The sequence below is a fragment of the Acomys minous genome (genome assembly GCF_964271855.1).
Source record: "Acomys minous genome assembly, chromosome: 11".
Lineage (NCBI taxonomy): Eukaryota > Metazoa > Chordata > Mammalia > Rodentia > Muridae > Acomys > Acomys minous.
The window spans coordinates 68,702,609-68,720,664 of NC_140492.1; the positions used below are offsets into that span (position 1 = coordinate 68,702,609).

Below are 18,056 nucleotides of genomic sequence, written 5' to 3' on the forward strand. Positions count from 1 at the left end.
AAAAAAACCAAGTGTCCATATGTGCGTGGATTTATTTCTGGGTCTTTGAATCGATTCGATTGATCTACCAGCCTATTGCTGTGCCAGTGCCATGCTGTTTTAATTATTGCTGCTCTATAGTACAGCTTGAGATCTGAGATGGAGATTCCTCTAGAGGATCTTTTATTGTACAGGATTGTTTTAAATATTCTGGGGTTTTTGGTTTTCTATATGAAGTTAAGAATTGATCTTTCAATGTCTTTAAAAATTGTGTAGATATTTTGATAGGGATTGCATTGAATCTATAAATTGCATTTCGTAAGATGGCCTTTTTTGTGGGGTTTGTTTTTTTGTGTGTGTGGTTTTTCGAGACAGGGTCCCTCTACATAGCCTTAGCTGTCCTGGACTTACTTGGTAGACCAGGCTGGCCTCGAACTTACAGCTAATCGTCTGCCTCCGCCTCCCGAGTGCTGGGATTAAAAACATGCACCACTACACTTAGCAAGACGGCCATTTTTACTATGTTAATTCTCCCAATCCATGAACAAGGGAGATCTTTCCATCTTCTGATGTCATCTTCAATCTCCTTCTTCAGAGATCTGTAGTTTTTTTCAAACAGGTCCTTCACTTGCTTGGTTAGAGTAACTCCTAGATATTTTATATTGCTTGTGGCTATCGTGAAGGGTGTAGTTTTTCTAATTTCTTCCTCTGCATGATTGTCATTTGTATATCAGAAGGCTACTGACTTTTTAAATTAATTTTGTATCCAGCCATTTTGCTGAAGGTGTTTATGAGCTGTAGGAGTTCTCTGGTGGAATTTTGGGGGTCACTTATGTACAGTATCATATCATCTGCAAATAGGGATAATTTGACTTCCTCCTTCACCATTTGGGTCTCTTTGTTAAATGACACAGTGGCAGAGAGCAGCCTCCAGTGCCAGATCACATGGGCTTTTCAGTCTTGGATGCATCGGTTAACAGCCACATGACCCAAAGCGGCGATTTCACATCTGTGCTTTAGTTTTGCCATCGTTTTTTATTTGTTTTGGATTTTGTTTTTAAGAGATAAGTTCCCATTGTTTAAGCCAGGCCAGCCTGGAGATCACTATGGAGCCAAGGCTAGTTTTGAATATGATTTTTCTGTCTCGGTTTCCCAAATGCTGGGATTATAAAGTGACACCAATATGGTAGGCTGCGTTTTTCCCATGTTTAAAATGAGCATGCATACTTGTGTTGCTGTCAGACAGTGGTTGCGTGCACTCAACCAAACGCAATATGCAAACTGTTTAGGGCAGTCTGGCATACAATAAAGGTATTTGCTCAAACTGGCTTCTAGGTACCTTTGGGTGTCTAGACTGAGCCATACCTGGGCATAACTGGTGTAGGAGTGAGGTGCTGCACCCCTGAGTTTTCTTGTCCATGGTGCTGAATCTTCACTGCATGCGTATCCCCTACCAAGATGCTGGGAGAGGAAACAAATCACTTCCTGAAAACAGAATCTTGGGCTTCTGGGGTGTGACGGAAGACCCGTCCCCAGGCTGCTTACGGTCTAAGGAAGCCATTCATAACCTTTCTAGATCTGATAGATACTGTGAGGTATGAGTTATTTTACGTCCAGGTAGAAGAGAGTTTGAACCTTGCTGCCGACAAGGTAGAGTGTTCTGATAAAGCTTGCCCAAGAAGATTATCTTGAAAATATTAACGTAGATTCAGTAGACTCCATAAATGGTTGGTGTTTGTTTCTGTTGATGTGGGGAATTGAAAAATAGAGGAGAGTGCCGGGCGGTGGTGGCGCATGCCTTTAATCCCAGCACTCGGGAGGCAGAGGCAGGTGGATCCCTGTGAGTTCAAGGCCAGCCTGGTCTACATTGTGAGTCCAGGATAGCCAAGGCTACACAGAGAAACCCTGTCTCGAAAAAGAAAAAAAAGGAAAGAAAGAAAGAAAAGGGAAAATAGAGGAGAAAGGTGTAGATAAGTCAAGAAGGCAGAGAGGAGATGGGGGAAGGGCGGAACACAAGGGGTCCACAAAATGGAGCATGATAGTGGACCAACTGCAAATTCATCCTGATCTGTGGAGCTCGGCAGACTGTTCCAGATGTGAATGCTGCTGCTATGGCGTGGTTTCTGCTGAAACCCCAGCCGCACACATAACATTGCTCCCACCGTGCTGCCTACACCCATACCTCCTTTTCCACCTCCTCACCCTTTGTGCTTTAGGCTCAGAGCGTGTGTGTGTGTGTGTGTGTGTGTGTGTGTGTGTGTGTGTGTGTGTGTGTGTGTGTGTTTCTTCCTTAACAGTTCTGTTTCTCATGTGCGCATGTGCTGCCAAAGTTGAAGGAGCCGCCGTCTCTCTCAGCTTCCACGGGGCCCCTGTGATTGTGCTTTGGAGTAGGAAAGTATTATTATCTGTTCGACGTCCTCTCTTGATGGCATATTAGTAAAAAAAAAACTGTCAGAGAAGGTGTATTAAAAACAAATGTAGAATAGGAGAGAAGGGGAATTTCTACAGGTAACACAAGTCATGGTGAGAATTTTAGAATCACGACGGAATGACAGGTTTCTGGCTGCCAAGAAGCCCTGGATTCCCAGTAATGTTTTCCTCCCTCAAGACATGGGAAACCTAGACTCTCTCTGCCCAGAGGCCTTGTGGGAAACATTAGTTCCAGGAACTCCTGCTTTTCCCTCTTAGCCCTGGCCCTTGCCTCAGTAGAAAGCAGCGCTTAAGGCTGGCGTGTTGCTGAGAAACTGTATTTGTCAGGGCCTTTAAGTTCACTGATTCTCTTTCCCACTGAGTTTCCAGACTGTTGCTGTGGGTGTGCTATGGGCTTTGTTGTGGGTGTTGCTGTGGGTGTGCTCCTCCACACTTGAGGAGCCATTAACGAAAAACTTGCTTGTAACTCAGACGCTTTGTGAAAATGCTGCTCTGGGCATCCCTGTAAAGCATGGGTCAACCTTACTATTGTGCCTATCTTAAAATGATGACCAGCTTGCTTCAAACCATGCAATTATGAGCCAAGACTTGACTTCTGATGCCTCTAGATCCAGACCCAGACTTGTGCTTCGTCTCGGAGTCTCTCTTGACACCAGAAGCGAATCTAGGGAAGAACTTTCCCTTCCTTAGCGTCTACTCAGGGTCCTTTCCCTGCGACCCCCTGACCCTGATTCCAGGGTCATTTCCCTGTTCTTTGTTCCTTGTCATTTCCCTGTTGAAATCATTATTAATATTTGATATTGATTTATAATTTTAGTATAATCATCGGTTACTTCTTAACCAGTTTTGTACCCAAACAACCACACAAAGAGACCAGGACCTATTTAATTAGCCTATAGCACAATTCTGCGCAGTAATTACTCCATCCTAAACCTCCAAACTGGTATAGTTTGCCCCCATTCAGATTTCCCGCATTATACTTGTTTTTTACTCATATCCTAGGTGCAACTCATTCCTCCTGGTGCTTCCCAGTCCTCTCCATGTGCATCCTTCTTCTCCTTCCTGCTCTTTCTCCTCCCCATCATTGGACCAGGATGTCCCACCCTATTCTCTGTTATTGCTCAGCATTGGCTACTTGGCTTTTATTGGCAATACAGAGAACAGATGGTGACATGTTTACACAAACTTGAGACAGGAGATACTTAGAATAAACATCACAATGCAATGTCCGGATTGAAACCAGATAGCGGGGTAGAGAAATCGGCATTTGAGTGGACAGGGATAGACTGTACACAGTCCCCAAGGACATTATGATAATATTTCCCTGTAGTGCCCCACATGTTGAAGCTAAGTGAACACCCGCCCCCCACCAAGGGTTTCCTCACCAGGGAACAGCAAGGGCTTGTTGGCACCTCGTGTTTTGCCCACCACCCTCCTGCACGTTTTGCATTCGACTCCATTTTTGTGTCGTGTGTGGTGTAGGTTTTCCCCTTTTCTAGCAGCTTGGGAGCATGCTGTGGTTCTGCCTCTGGTCTGGAAGTGAGGTTGCTGGATCTCAGAACGTGGCTTTACTGATAGCATCAGCACCTAACACGGAGCTGGCCACTTGGGTACTCAGGACTTATTCAGCCAGAGGTGTAAAAGGAGAGATGGTGAGCCTTGGAACTAAACAGGCTGGGGTTCAAAACCAGCCCTGTCCCTTCCTAGCAGGCCTGTCTTTACAGCTCTAAAAACAACGTAAAAAATAGCATTCTTGCAGGGGCTTGGTGAACATCACGGATGGAATGTGAAAGGCAGCAGAGATGCAGTAAGCTATCTGGGGGGGGGGGGCAGGTTCCTGATATTGTCATTTGTTGTTTAAATGGTTTGTTGAACAGGTACACTAACTAACTAAATAACCAGTCTAAGCTGTGATGCCTCTGGCCTACACACACTCCCAAAACAGCCCCTGGAGGAATAGTCTCAATTTCCACCCAAAAGCCCAAAATGAAGCTCTCCTGGAGACCATCCCACCCCTAGACTCCACCCCCTGCACCTGGGCCACTTGCTTCAGGATGACAGGTTCATACTCCCCCGACTAGACACGTCACATTCATCTTGATGCCCCCAAATGGAATACAACATGCTCCTCACATGGAAGAAGTGCACAAGTGCACACTGAATTTTTGTGAGTTAGCACATAAAATTTGTGTGTGTGTGTGTGTGTGTGTGTGTGTGTGTGTGTGTGTTCTGTGCTGGTGCTCTACTAAGTAAATTCAGAGATATTACTCATATTTGTTACTCATTAACTCAAATTAGCTCATTACTAAGTTCCCTGGTGGCTCTAATTCAATTATCTGGGAAATTAAGCTGCGTCTACAGGCTCCAGCTCTCCTGCCCCACACTGACAGATGCCGTGAACTCTGTGACCCAGGAAAGACCACACTGGCATCATTTGAGTGTCTGTTCTGTTTGTGAGCTATTTGTGAGTTTCAGCTACTCTTATGGTTGCTTTTGAATTAGGAATTATAGTTCATTTGACCTCAAAGCTATCATTTAGTCAGTAAAGGAGATTCAGTTACCCCTACTGCATGTAGTGACATTTGCATCAAAGCTATTTTCAGCCTATTTCCAGTTACTAGGTTTTAAGACACGAACTAGTTGCAGTTTCAGGTCAACCATGCAAATCCATGCCAAGAAGATACATGTAAAATTTTGCACCCAGAAGGCATGTAGAGCTGTTTGGTTATCTGTGCCTACATAACTAGCTACTCCAAAACTTAGAGCCTCAATAATCACTGTGTTACTCTGCATAATCATATGCACTGGGAATGCAGACAGGGTGATCAGGAACCAATTGCCTTTGCTCCATGTGGTTCTTGCCAAAACTATGAAATCCAAGATGGCTTCTTACCTGGCATGCTCTACACCATTCCTATGACAGCTTTTAAGATTCAGTGAATGGTTTGCCTGGCATCTTCAGATGTCATGATCACCTGGGTTGTTAGGTCCTCTGTGTGATGGTAAGCCTCATTCTGTCCCGTGGTCCTCCCACACAGTCTCTGTGGGCTATCTCCAACTCTGGCTGAACTTCTTCTAAGGTGGTTTGATAATCTCAATGAGACAAAAATGGAAGGCACTGGCTCCGGTCAAAGCTTCAACCTAATAGCTATTGTATCTCTGCAGTTAAAATGAGTCACAGGCACAGCCTGGACCTCAGTGAAATGAATTTAAAAGGTTCTAAAGTATCAGGAAATGTGGACACAGATCTAACAGACTATGACAATAGTGGGATTCATTGGTGAATCAAGCAACTAACCTACTTATCTTGACACAAACAACATAACTGCCTTGATACATACTATAGTAAGCTTAACAAATAACTAAGTTATGCTTGCGAGTATACAGCCGTGATATCCTATAAGTTTATAGGTCATTATTTTAATATAAAGTTGTATGAGTGCATGTCTTTATTATAAGTCAGCAACTCCCAAAGAAAATTACAAACACTTTTATTTTCTTTTCTCTTCAACTCTTTATTATCCTATTCTCTCTACTGAGATATACTGTAATAAATATGGTAAGACCTTTTGTTCCATGCCAAACTTCTCATTTAAAAAAAAAAGTTGAGAACCACTTTTTAAATGGTCAAGATATGAAACTCCATAGATCTTGAAGCCAGAGCTTGAAATGAATAGGTGATTTTTTTTTCCCCTTGAAGGAATTCAAACTCTTGTAGGGTAGATATTTGGTTAAGTTCATCCAGTGTAGTAAGCGCTGCAGTAGAGAAGAGCTTCCAGCACTGTTGGTGGGCAAACAAGGCGTTCTTATCCTGGGCCAAGGACTTTAAGGGACATTATTTAGAGTAGGTACTTGAATTGAATGGCTAATATGCTAGGTAGATTTTATGTCAACTTCACTCAAGGTAAAGTCACTTTGGAAGAGGGAACCCCCACTGAGAAAATGTCCCCACCAGATCAGATTGTGGGAAAGCCTATGGGGCAGGTTCTTGATTGGCAATCAATGTGGGAGGGGCCCAGCTGACTGGGTGGTGCCATCCCTGGGATGGCGGTCCTGTGGTCTATAAGAAACCAGGTTGAGCAAGCCATGGGAAGCAAGCCAGTAAGCAGCACTCCTCCATGGCCTCTGCATCAGTTCCCTCTTCCAGATTCCTGCCTTGAGTTCCTGTCCTGACTTCCCTGGATGATGGACTACAAGATACAAGATAAAAGACGTCTTTTCCTCCCCAAGTTGATTTTGGTCATGGTGTTTTATCATAACAATAGAAAAATCTAACTAAGGCTGCCATGAAGGGATCAAGGTTGAAGAAGAAATGGCAGGATTACAGGCTAGAATGGAGGCAGCCATCAAAATGTGACCTGGTCCAGAGTCTGCGAGAAAGATCTTTATCTCTCTAGCCATTTTCCCATTTTAAAAAAATGGGCTCATTATGGCCTCGTTATAAGTCATCAGATGCATGTGAGCCCCCCTAAAGCGATGGCATCTTCATTCACCGATGCTTTTCAGAGAACGAAAGGGAGATGAAGAGGTGTTTGTTCCTGAGTAATTGGGTACGGCTGATTCATTCGAGTGAATAGAGGGACCTGGGGTGCAATTCAATACACGTTGAATTGCCATCTCCTTTTGACTTATAAATCCCATGCTGACATCTGTACTGAACAAATAAGAATTTGAACCAGTATACAAAATTGCAGAGCTAGAATATGTGTTAGAAACCATTATTTCCACCCCCTTCATTTCTATAGGCAAGGAAACCGAGGCCCAGGGACCTGAAACAATGGCTCAAAGTGGCATAGCTTCAGTGACATAAAATATTACTCCCATCCAAGTCAGACAATATCCAATCTTAGATTTATTTAGAAAATCCCCCGCTAAATCTTATTCTGTTGAGAAAGCCCATTTACACAGAAAACAGCCTCGATGAGAAACGGCTGGGCTGGTGCTGGGAGAAGAGTGGGGGCTGATGGAGAAAAATCAGCCCATTATGAATTAGCTGTTGTCTGTCGACCAGCGGGGGTGACGGGGGCAGGGTTGGGGTCCTGTAGGATCAATGTCAGGCAATGGCTCAGGCCCTAACTTCTCTTCATAGAAACAAGGCACAAACAGGGAAGCGCCTCCCACTGCACGGCGCGGTTCTGAGCCACAGTGAAGCAACAAGAGCAAGAAACACGCACTTGTTATTACAACAAGGATGTCTTCACCTCACGCAGGGGCGTTGGCTCTTTCAAGACACTTCTGAGCCTCTGACCCGCCTTCAGTCCTGTAGTTCTCCGTGTAGCCGGGTGATAGCTAGCTGTTTGGCTGTTTGTCTCCACACAGGCCCATGAGCCCCTCTGATATAAAAACGGGGTGTTCCGTGGGACCCAACTGGGAGGGCAGGAAAATGGGCTGAAAGAGCTTGAGAAACACTCTGGGGATTAAGTGACCTTTTGAAAACTGGGGCTGGATGAACGAGTGCTCGCTTGCTATGGGGAAGGAAGCAACAAATGGCGTTCCAAGAAAAGCAAAGAAAAGCCAGGCCTGTCCCTCTGGTGCTATGGTGTCCCTGACATTGTGCTAGGGCAGGAAGTAACAGGAGGTGAGTCTGACTGGCACATACAGACGAAGAGATCAGGCAGCTGTTCTCATCGGGCCCCTGTGACATTCTCCAACTCAGAAGCTGGCCCTTCGTCTTGGGAGTTGGTGGGAGTCCTCTGAAGAGTTTCGGGCGAGGCTATACCGAAGAGTTTCAGCCACATAGGTCCCAAGTGAGGAGGCTCTCTTGTGAAGAGATTTGGGGTGATCTATAGAGTACAGTGTCAAGTGAAAACAACACGCAAATGGCAATCTATAACGTGCTAGCTAACCTTTGTGTCAGAGAGGGAAATGAGGCACCTCAGTATTTGCTCTCTTGTGCCAAATTAAACCCACAAAAGTAAGTACGAACATCTAGGGGCAGGTGGAAATTGGATGAGAAAGAGGGGGGTGGAAGCAGAGTAAATGGAGTTGGGGTGGCAGACTTCTCCAAATGTGCTGTGTGTACAGTTTGGCCCTTGGAAGCCACCCAAAGAAGATTCCGTGGGAAAGAAAAACACTCAGTGGCAAAGACAGACAGAACATAATGGGACAGAGGTCATCAGAGCCTCTTTGGAGAACAGTATTTTTGACATCTGCCTGGGTAAAAACAAAAGAACCATAGACAGACCATCAGCCGTGTTTTCCACAGAGGTGTGGCTCAGCAATTCTAGAAGGATTACCTCTGTGTTTCAAAACCTTAACAAGATAGTATATTTTAGGCCGTGGAAACAAATCCTGTTGCAGAAAGTTTTAAAATCTCGCATGAAAGAAAGCTAACAAGGAAAGGGTCATGAAGGACCAGAGCCAAAGGGCCTCAGTGTGAGCTTCGGTGACAGGCACACAGGCAGTGCCCTCATTAGAGTTCCTGTTGCTATGATAAAACACCACGACCAAGGGTAACTTGAGGAGAAAAGGGTTCGTTTCATCATATAACTCTTGGGTCATGCTCCATCACTGAGGGAAGACACTCCAGCCTTGCCACACAGTGCCATGCCTGAGCTGCTCCCCCATGACTCCCTCATGCCTTTAAAACCAGTGATACCTGGCTTATTCTTACCCATTACCAAGTGTGGCTGCCAGCATGAGATGCAGCCTTGGCCACCCTGCAGCACAGTGTCTGTGTGCTAATCCTGAGGAAATACTCCCAGAAGGTTTTTGCCTCAGTGATACTGGGCTCTTCTTAACCGCAGCTGGTCCCTTGGACCCAGCTGACAGTTACTGATTCTCCCATTTAAGGAAAGATTTTTACCTTAGTGGTGCTAGCTTCACAGTCATCACAGCTGATTCTTCAGCACTGGCTGATGAAAAGCACAACTTCTTAATTCAAAATATCACAACAAAGGACTGAGGGAATGTCCAACCAATGCCTGGCCCAACCCAAGACCCACCCCATGGAAGAGAGCCAACCCCTGACACTACACTTGCTTGCAGACAGGAGCCTATCAGAGTTGTCCTCTGAGATGCTCAACCCAGCAGCTGTTTGAAACAGATGCTAAGGCTCACAGCCAAACATTGGATGAAGCATAGGGAGTCTAGTGGGAAAACAGGGGGTGGGGAGAGGTGATAGGAGCTCCACAAGAAGACCAACAGAGCCAACTAACCAGGGCCCAGAGGGGCTTGTGGAGACTGCAGCATCAACCAAGAACCTAAGTCCTTGGACTGGACCTAGGTCCTGTACATAGATGTAGCCCATGGGCGGCTCAGGCTACATGTGGGTCCACTAGTAAGGGGACCAAGGTCTCTTTCTGACATGGACTCTGTTACCTGTTTTTCAATCACTTTCCCCTGACAGGACAGCCTTGCCAGACCACAAGGGGAGAGAATGAACTCAGTCCTGATGGGACTGGATGATCTGGGGCAGGTGGGGAGGGTGTTCCCCTCTTCAGAGGGATAGAGGAGGAAGAAGGGGGCAGAAGGGTGGGACTGAAAGGAGAAGAGGGAGGGGCCTAAGACCAGGATGTAAAGTGAACAAACAAATTCATTTGGTTTGTTTGTTTGTTTGTTTGTTTGTTTGTTTAATAAAAAAGAGCCAGGGGCAGTGGCACATATCTTTGATCCCAGCACTCGGGAAGGCAGAGGCAGGCAGATCTCCATGAGTTGGATGCTAACCTGGTCTTCAAAACAAGTCCAGGATAGTCAAAGCTACACAGAGAAACCCTGTCTCCAAAAACAAAAACAAACAGAAGGAGGAGGAGAAGGAAGAAGAAGAAGAAGAAGAAGAAGAAGAAGAAGAAGAAGAAGAAGAAGAAGAAGAAGAAGGAGGAGGAGGAGGAGGAGGAGGAGAAGGAGAAGGAGGAGGAGGAGGAGGAGGAGGAGGAGGAGGAGGAGGAGGAGAAGAAGAAGAAGAAGAAGAAGAAGAAGAAGAAGAAGAAGAAGAAGAAGAAGAAGAAGAAGGAAAGAGGAGGAGGAGAAGGAGGAGGAAGAAGAAGAAGAAAGAGGAGGAGGAGGAGGAGGAGGAGGAAGAGGAGGAGGAGGAGGAGGAGGAGGAGGAGGAGGAGGAAGAAGAAGAAGAAGAAGAAGAAGAAGAAGAAGAAGAAGAAGAAGAAGAAGAAGAAGAAGAAGAAGAAGAAGAAGAAGAAGAAGAAGAAGACAACAAAAGAGTTGGAGAGCTGGCTTAGTTGGTCAGAGCACTGGGGTGTCTTCCAGAAGACCCAGTACCCACATGGCTTCTCACAATTCTAGTTCCAGGGGAATCCAACACCCTCTTCTGGACTCTTTGGGTACTGCATGTTGGGGTGCCCAGACACACATGCAGGCAAACCATTCATACACAAACAATTAGATTCAGATAAGATTTAAAAGCACAAATCACACGAATGGCCCCGAAAGAGTATTGCTTCCCTCTGAGATGTCACCAGGCGGGCCTCGCTCATCTTCACTTCTTTCTGCATTCTTGTCTTCCAGGCTCCCGCACTAGCTCATCAAGCACTAAGCACTCAGTGGCTTTACCAGCTCAAAGTTTCAAACTCCTCCCACTGTCTTGCCAAAAAACAGGCGGTCAGATCTGTCACAGAAACATCCCCGAAATCTGGTACTGATTTCTGCCTCAGGGTGTCTAGTGCTATGATGAAACACCATAGCCAAAAGCAATTCAGGGGAAAAAGGGGTGTATTTCATCTTACAACTTTCCCATCATGGAGGGAGGTCAGGGCGGGGACTCAAGGCAGGAAGCTGGAGGCAGAAGCTGCTGCAGAGGCCATGGAGGAGTGCTGCCCCAGCTTGCTCCTCACGGCTTGCTCAGCCTGCTTTCTTATACAACCTCAGACCATTCGCTCAGGGACAGCAGAGCCTGCAATGGGCTGAGCCCTCGGGTATCAATTCTTAGTCAAGAAAATGCCCCACAGACCATTCTGATGGTGACATTTTCTTAACTAAGATCCCCTTTCCAGATCACTGGTGTCACTTTGTTGTGAAAAAAAAAAAAACTAACCAGGACAGACAGACAAATGGACGGACATGCTCTGCCTTTGATGCAAACAAGAAACGAGGCAAACCTCAATGAATGTAGTTACTGTCCAAACCTTGATTTCAAAGATCCTCCATGTAAAGGAATCAGGGCTCCATGGAGAACTAGGGCTGATGAACCAAGATGAACCAGAAACTAAAGACGTACTCAAAGAATGCTGATATCTGTTAAACAAACAAACACAGGAACCACTCGGGATGAGCTCCCACTATTCAAATCTGGGACAAGTTGAGAATCCAAACAAATGGAGACGTTAAAAGTTTTCTTTTCTAATTCAATGTACATTTATACTTATTATATAATTATTTACTACTTATGCAAATGTATTTATATGTTACATTTATTCACACTAAAATATATTATGGTATATATTACTATACAGTATATGTAAACACTGTATGCACTGATATAAATAAATTTGTACATCTGCTGTTATATACGATGACATAAGTAAAGTATTGGGAAAAGGCTCTCCCTATTATAGACTATTGATTAATATAAAATGAATGAACATAAAATCGTCACGATCATGTAGCGAAGACTCATCGATGGGTGCTGGAATCAGTGTGTAAAATTTTGATGAGTGGCGGTGAGGTTACAATACCGTGGAGCAGGACGAGACCAAGCTCAGAAACCTGAGGCATACGAGAAGCCCTCTCCCAACTGCTGTCAGCCGATCCTTACGCCATATGGCTAAGTGCTGTGCCTACAACACGGTGGGAAAACCTTCTTAATTTTGTATTTTCATCTATTCATTGGCAATGTCGCATGTTGACATAATGCATTTTGGCCACATTATCCTGACATATCTCTCTCTCTGTGCCCTTTGGAGCCCTGCATCCCAACATGTCTCCCTCTTCCTTTCTTGACTATTTTTTTTTATGACCACTGAGCTTTAATTAGACTCACATGAGCATAGGTCAAGGGTTACTTAATAGACCATCGGCACCTTGCCCAGAGAAACACCATCGAGGAAATGACTCTCCCTCCCCAGTAGCCCTCAGCTGCCAGTAGCTCCTTCAGCTTATGCATATAAACATGAATATTCAGCACTAACTTATGCATATAAACATGAATATTCAGAAGGTACCTTGACAACACATTAAAGTCAACAAAACAATAGGAGGAGATTCCTTACTGGAAGGCGTGACCTCCCCAGCCATGAGATTTTTGACCAGGTTTCTAGTGCTGAGCACGGAGTCCCCCCCTCTTCTGGAGCAGGACTGAAATCCAATCAGGGAGTGGTGAGTTCCCGCCACATTAGTTGTGCCACTGTTGCATCCTTGGGCACATGTTGCCTAGCGTAGCGTGGTCCACAGAAGGAAAAACGTTTGGAGACAACTCTCGCATCGAGGCCGGCATTGTGCCTTCTGGCACTGTGGGAGCTAGCCAGGGGAGCAGAAGCTCCTCACTCAGGTTCTAGGTTCGTTTCTTTATGTCCTGCAACCAAAGTATGTGGTGACTTCGACAATGGAGTTTTACCATCTAGTTCTAGTAGGCAATTAAGACTGTTGTGGGGGTCCGGGTGCGGGGGCGAGGGGGGTGGGGGAGCTGTGGCTTCCCTGAGTAGGAATGCCCAAGGAAGAGAGGTATTCCACACCCCTAGCACTGGATTCTCTCTAATAACCTATGACTTCTGGGAGCAGTATTATTCACTATGAAAGATACCTCCAGCTGGGCGGTGGTGGCGCATGCCTTTAATCCCAGCACTCGGGGAGGCAGAGACAGGTGGATCGCTGTGAGTTCGAGTCCAGCCTGGTATACAAAGTGAGTCCAGGACAGGCAAGGCTAATAACCTCCATTCAAATGTCCTCTTTTTAAAAAACCAAATTTTTTTTGCATTTGTTTGTGTTCACTTTTGATTGTGTGTAAGCGCGTGGGTGTTCGTAGAGGCCAGGAGGGTGACTGAGTGTTGGTTCTCACCTTCTGGCATCATCAGGCTTGGCAGCAAGTGCTGAGTCATCTCACCAGCCCAGCTACCCCATCGCCACTAAACCTTTTGCCTCCCCCACAGAATTCACCCTACTTTTTTTATATCGCGTGTTGAGAACAGTCATGTTGATTATCACTGCATTACATGCATTGTACTGGAGAGGGGTGGCATACGTATACGGACCCAATCCTAGCACCAAATACATTCTTTTCCCCCACTCCTCATTTTCAAAAGGAAAAACAAAGTCAAGAAATGAGAAAATTGTCTAGAATAAAACAATCAGTGAGAGGCAGAGCCCAAAGCCAGAGGCCTCGCCTTCTGTTTTTCAGCCAGCCTGGTTCTGACCTGCTGTTTGTCTCTGAGTCCTGTTAGAATTGTGTGCTTCTGCGGTGCGCAGAGTCATCAAGGCACAGAGACGTTGCTTCGTTTTCTGTTTTGCATCATTTGAGACAAAGCTTTGCCATAGGTAGCCCAGGCTAGCCTCATGCTCATATTTTCTGGGATTAGAGGAGCGCGCTACCACATACGACTCATAGAGGCATTCTTAAACAAATGCATCAGTGGTTCCTGTTTTTCTCTTCACCCTAAGGCACTTAGTTTTCCTCACCTATTAAATAGAGACAGTAACACAGTCTCGTGCCAGTTAATTACGGGGGGGGGGGGGGGCCGGGGGGGAGGGGGGGCATTCGGAGAACTCTGATCTTAGATGGCTTCATCGCTGTGCAGACGTGGCATAGTACGCAGACACAAAGCTGGATGATGCAGGTCAGTTACCTAAGCAGCCTCTTCAGGAACACAGCCATTAATTATCTCTATTGACAGAGTATTGTGTACCATACATGACTGTGTGTGCTATGCTTTCATTTGATTGACAGTGTGCCAGCCTTTTTTTTTTTTTTTACACTATCTTTACTACAGGTGAGTGTGGAATGTATGGATCTAGCGCAATATGAGATCTAGGCTGTTACCGAGCCACGGGAATTGTCAAGTTCCAGTATAATCTCTTGGGGCCACCATTGTACATCCAGTCTATGGTAGCATGGCCACAAAGGTTCTTAATGCACACGCTCATATAAGGACTAGAGTCGGTCATGTGTTTAAGTACGTGACACCGTGTGAAATGACTGTCCATTGGCAAAGCGGTGGTCACTGTTCAACTCCCTGGCGTGCTTTTTTTTTTAAGAGACATTGCTCGCTCTTGATTGAATGTTCATCAGGGACTAGATCATAAAGAAAGAGGTCACACAAAAAAGAGTCGTGGATAGGCAATAAAACACACTGAGGGGTTTTATTAGCAGGAGAGGGGTGATCTGGCTGGCTGTGGGTAGGAGCAGAGGGGGGGGGAGAAGAGAACAAAAAACAATGAAGAGGGAGCAGCAGGAAGAGACGGCAGGGCCTGGGTTCAGGGGAGGACCGTGTGGTCAGAAGGGAGGAACTTGGAATGGACAGACAGCCCAGGACTGCTGCTGGGTGTGACAAGATGGAAGCTGGAGAGGTGACACTGACTGGAGTACAGAGGACAAGCAGGGTGAGGGTGCTGCCGGGTCCTGGTCTAACGTCATCCCCAATATAGAAGGGTCTCCAGGGGTGATTGGCGGGTCATATCCCAGTGCAGGGTGTGAATCCTTGGATCCAGATTGAGGACAGGGCTGGGTGCCAGGGAACTACGGAAGCTAGGAAGGAATGATGCTCCGTGGGGAGTGGAGGAGGGCTGGGGAGAGGCACCAGTGTTGAGAGATGCCAAAAGAAGATGAAGGACACAGGGCGGGAGCTCTCAGGAAGACATAAGAGGTTCAAGGCGAGGGTTTCCTGGTGCTGAGCAGAAAGTGAACTGAGCTAGGAAGGACTGGGAAGGACCTGTGAGTTTGGAACCTGTGACCTTAAGAAGAGCATGTGTTGAAAATGAATCCAGGCTGCCCATAGGTTAAGGAGGACACCTAGCCTTCTTAGAAGAGGAATATCACTATGAAGGCTTCAAGAGAAGCAGACATCTCACCCCCTGGCCACCTGCTCATAGCACTACCCTTTCTTACGGAGCTAGAATCTCAGTCCTGCCCAGCAGGCCTGCCCCAGCCATGACTGCACACTACCATAGAGAACCCTACATGTGTCTTTTCCGGGATCTCCTTCCAGCCTCACAGACACTTGGGCCTCCCCAAGTTTGTCCCATAGTAGACCAATGGTATCAAACAAAACTCAGCTTATTCTTTAGTGGCGTTAGAACTGGTTTCTTTACATCTCCTGCTACTAGGTCAAAGGTTTACCAACTTGTTTCTATTCTTGACCCAGAATAAAAATGCAAATATATGCAGTGTGCACTCGTGGGGTATAAGTTAAAGGAAAGTCTCATGAGACACAACTCGCTACCGTGAAGGTACTTGTATTTTCAGCATTATTTCACTCCACCCTGCTCTGTTTCGCTCTTTAGATGCTGGTCCTGGCCCACTGTATTGATTATATCACCCCCAAAACTGACTGAGTGAAACAGACTCTCAGTGGGACTGAGTGATACAAAAAGTCCCAAGGAAAAGGCCTCAGTGTCCCTATCCACTCGCCTCCTTTTGCCCTGGCACCTGCACCCTGAGCCTGGCAGGCTCTCCCCCAAAAGCCTTTTGGTGGCTCTGAGAACTGCTCTCGCACTGGAGGCTGCCAGCCCAGGGTGTATCTGAACTTGCGCAGCAGCCCACCAGCGCAAAGGTAGAAGCAGCATATTGGGGTTCGGATATCAGCAAAGGAGAGAAGGCTTCCTTCCCTTTTAACTCAGCTACATAGGCTACCGATCCAGTAGGATTTGGGGGGCATCTAACAGCAGTAGGGATTTTTGCCTTGTGCTTCTGGGAACCTAGGACCCTCCACTTGTAGAAGACATTTCAGGTTCCCCGGTAGCCACCCTGTCACACGGGCCAGTCTTTTACCTGATACTCAGGCAGATAGTGGAGCAGGGATGCCACACGCTGCAGGGTTCTGGGTCTCCCTGAAGGTAGCCCTCGCCCTCAAGAAACACCAAACCATTGCCCTCTTTCACCAGAGGCCATGTTGGGATTCTTTTTGTTGTTGTTGTGTTGTTTTGTTTTGTTTTTGTTTTTGTTTTCCTGGCATCTCATTTACAAGGCTTTTCTGATTTATTCAGGAATTGCCAGGATTCCAGGACTGGCCCCGGAGTGCAGCAGGATGATGCTGCCTGAGGAGTAGCAGAAGTCTTTTGTCAACTGCCGAGGGGCGCCCACAACTGTCATCAACACTTGAGCGCCCTAGACATCTCCTGAAGGCCTGATCCACTGCACCCCTGCAATGAGCCAGGCCCTGAGCTGGACCTCGGCTTCACCCTGGTGAACAGAATTCGACCCGTGGGCTTGAGGTGCTCAGATTCGGCTGAAAGATGAGCGAAGGACAATGGGTCTCTCTTTCATCAGAAGAATTTGATCAACTCCAGAAATACTCTGAATGTAAGTGCCTGCATTCACAGCAGAGGGTAGGGTTTCATCTCTCCTAGGGACATGGTTCCCAGGGGGCGGATGGGGGGGGGGGAGGGGGAGCGGGCGATGACAGTTGTAATAAAGCCACTGGAGGAAATAAGGCAGGTTTTAAAACCACCACTGTGTTCAGCAAGTACCTCTGAACCCACAGCCAGGCTTGACTGAATTCTGCCCCTTTCTTTCTGGGCCTATATTTTCCACCTGACAATAATGTAAGTGTATTCTTAGGCCACTTGCCCCTTTAAGCATAATTTTAAAGGACAACAGGTACATGGTAAGCATCTTCCACTGTCACTGACCTCAATCGATTCATATGTTTTAAAAATCAGTGGCTGAACTCTTGACTTGTGGCTCTCCTGGGATTTTTGTTCTGAAAAAGCCTGGGATTTCAGTCAGGGCTCTTGATTTCGCTATTGCTGTGCCCCATAACCCTTTTAGCATCAGGCCACAGCTCTTACTATCCCTAAGCTGCCACATCCTCATCTGTATATGAAGAGAAATGGAGCAGGAGCTGAGAGATAACTTGGTTGGTAAGGTGCCAGCTGCCCATCATGAGGAGCGGAGCTTGGGTCCCTATCACCCAGGTGAAAAAAGAAAGAAACAAAGAAACAGAGAACGAAAGAAAATCCAGGTGCTCTGGCAGGCAGGTGCCTGTCATCCCTGCACTGGGAATAGAGAGACAAGGAGAGCTCTGGAATCTGCTGAATGAATCAGCAAGGTCCAGGTTGAGCAGCAGACTAAGATTAAAAATAAATTGTGGAGAATGACTGAGAAAGACACCTGACACTGACCTCTGCCTCTGTGTGTGTGTGTGTGTGTGTGTGTGTGTGTGTGTGTGTGTGTATGTGTGTGTGTGTTGTAGGTATAGTGGACATACCCTGGCTTTTTATTTTCTGATTCAAACCTAATGACCTCCTAGTGACCTGTGACTCCATGTGCTCCCCAAGATCAACAGGAGCCCCATAATGTGTTGTCAACTTTGCTGCTGGCATTCGGGGGCCCTGATCTCTTTTCTAACCTCGACGGGTTTACAGAAACTATACAGTGTTGACTGGGAACAAGGGTATATTCAACTTAACTCAACCTGTTCTTTGAGGGATGAAAAGATGCATAGAGACAAGGCCTCTTCTTTGGGGTGCAGAATCCTGTTCAGCAGTCACATCAAGCACAACTCAAAGGCAGCAGAAACAAAACACGCTCTAGTACCGCCAGCTGA

The 18,056-nt window shown here is 46.3% G+C and overlaps 1 protein-coding gene across 2 annotated transcripts in view; it reads left to right on the forward strand.

Annotated features, from left to right (window-relative positions):
* DGKG (diacylglycerol kinase gamma) overlaps positions 1–18,056 on the forward strand; it is a 195,765-nt gene that overhangs the window by 21,729 nt on the left and 155,980 nt on the right. For both annotated transcript variants that reach the window (XM_084802209.1, XM_084802210.1), the window contains exon 2: positions 16,495–16,810. In XM_084802209.1, the coding sequence (XP_084658335.1) occupies positions 16,744–16,810 (67 nt within the window). In that variant the 5' untranslated portion in view covers positions 16,495–16,743. The remainder of the gene's footprint in view (positions 1–16,494; positions 16,811–18,056) is intronic.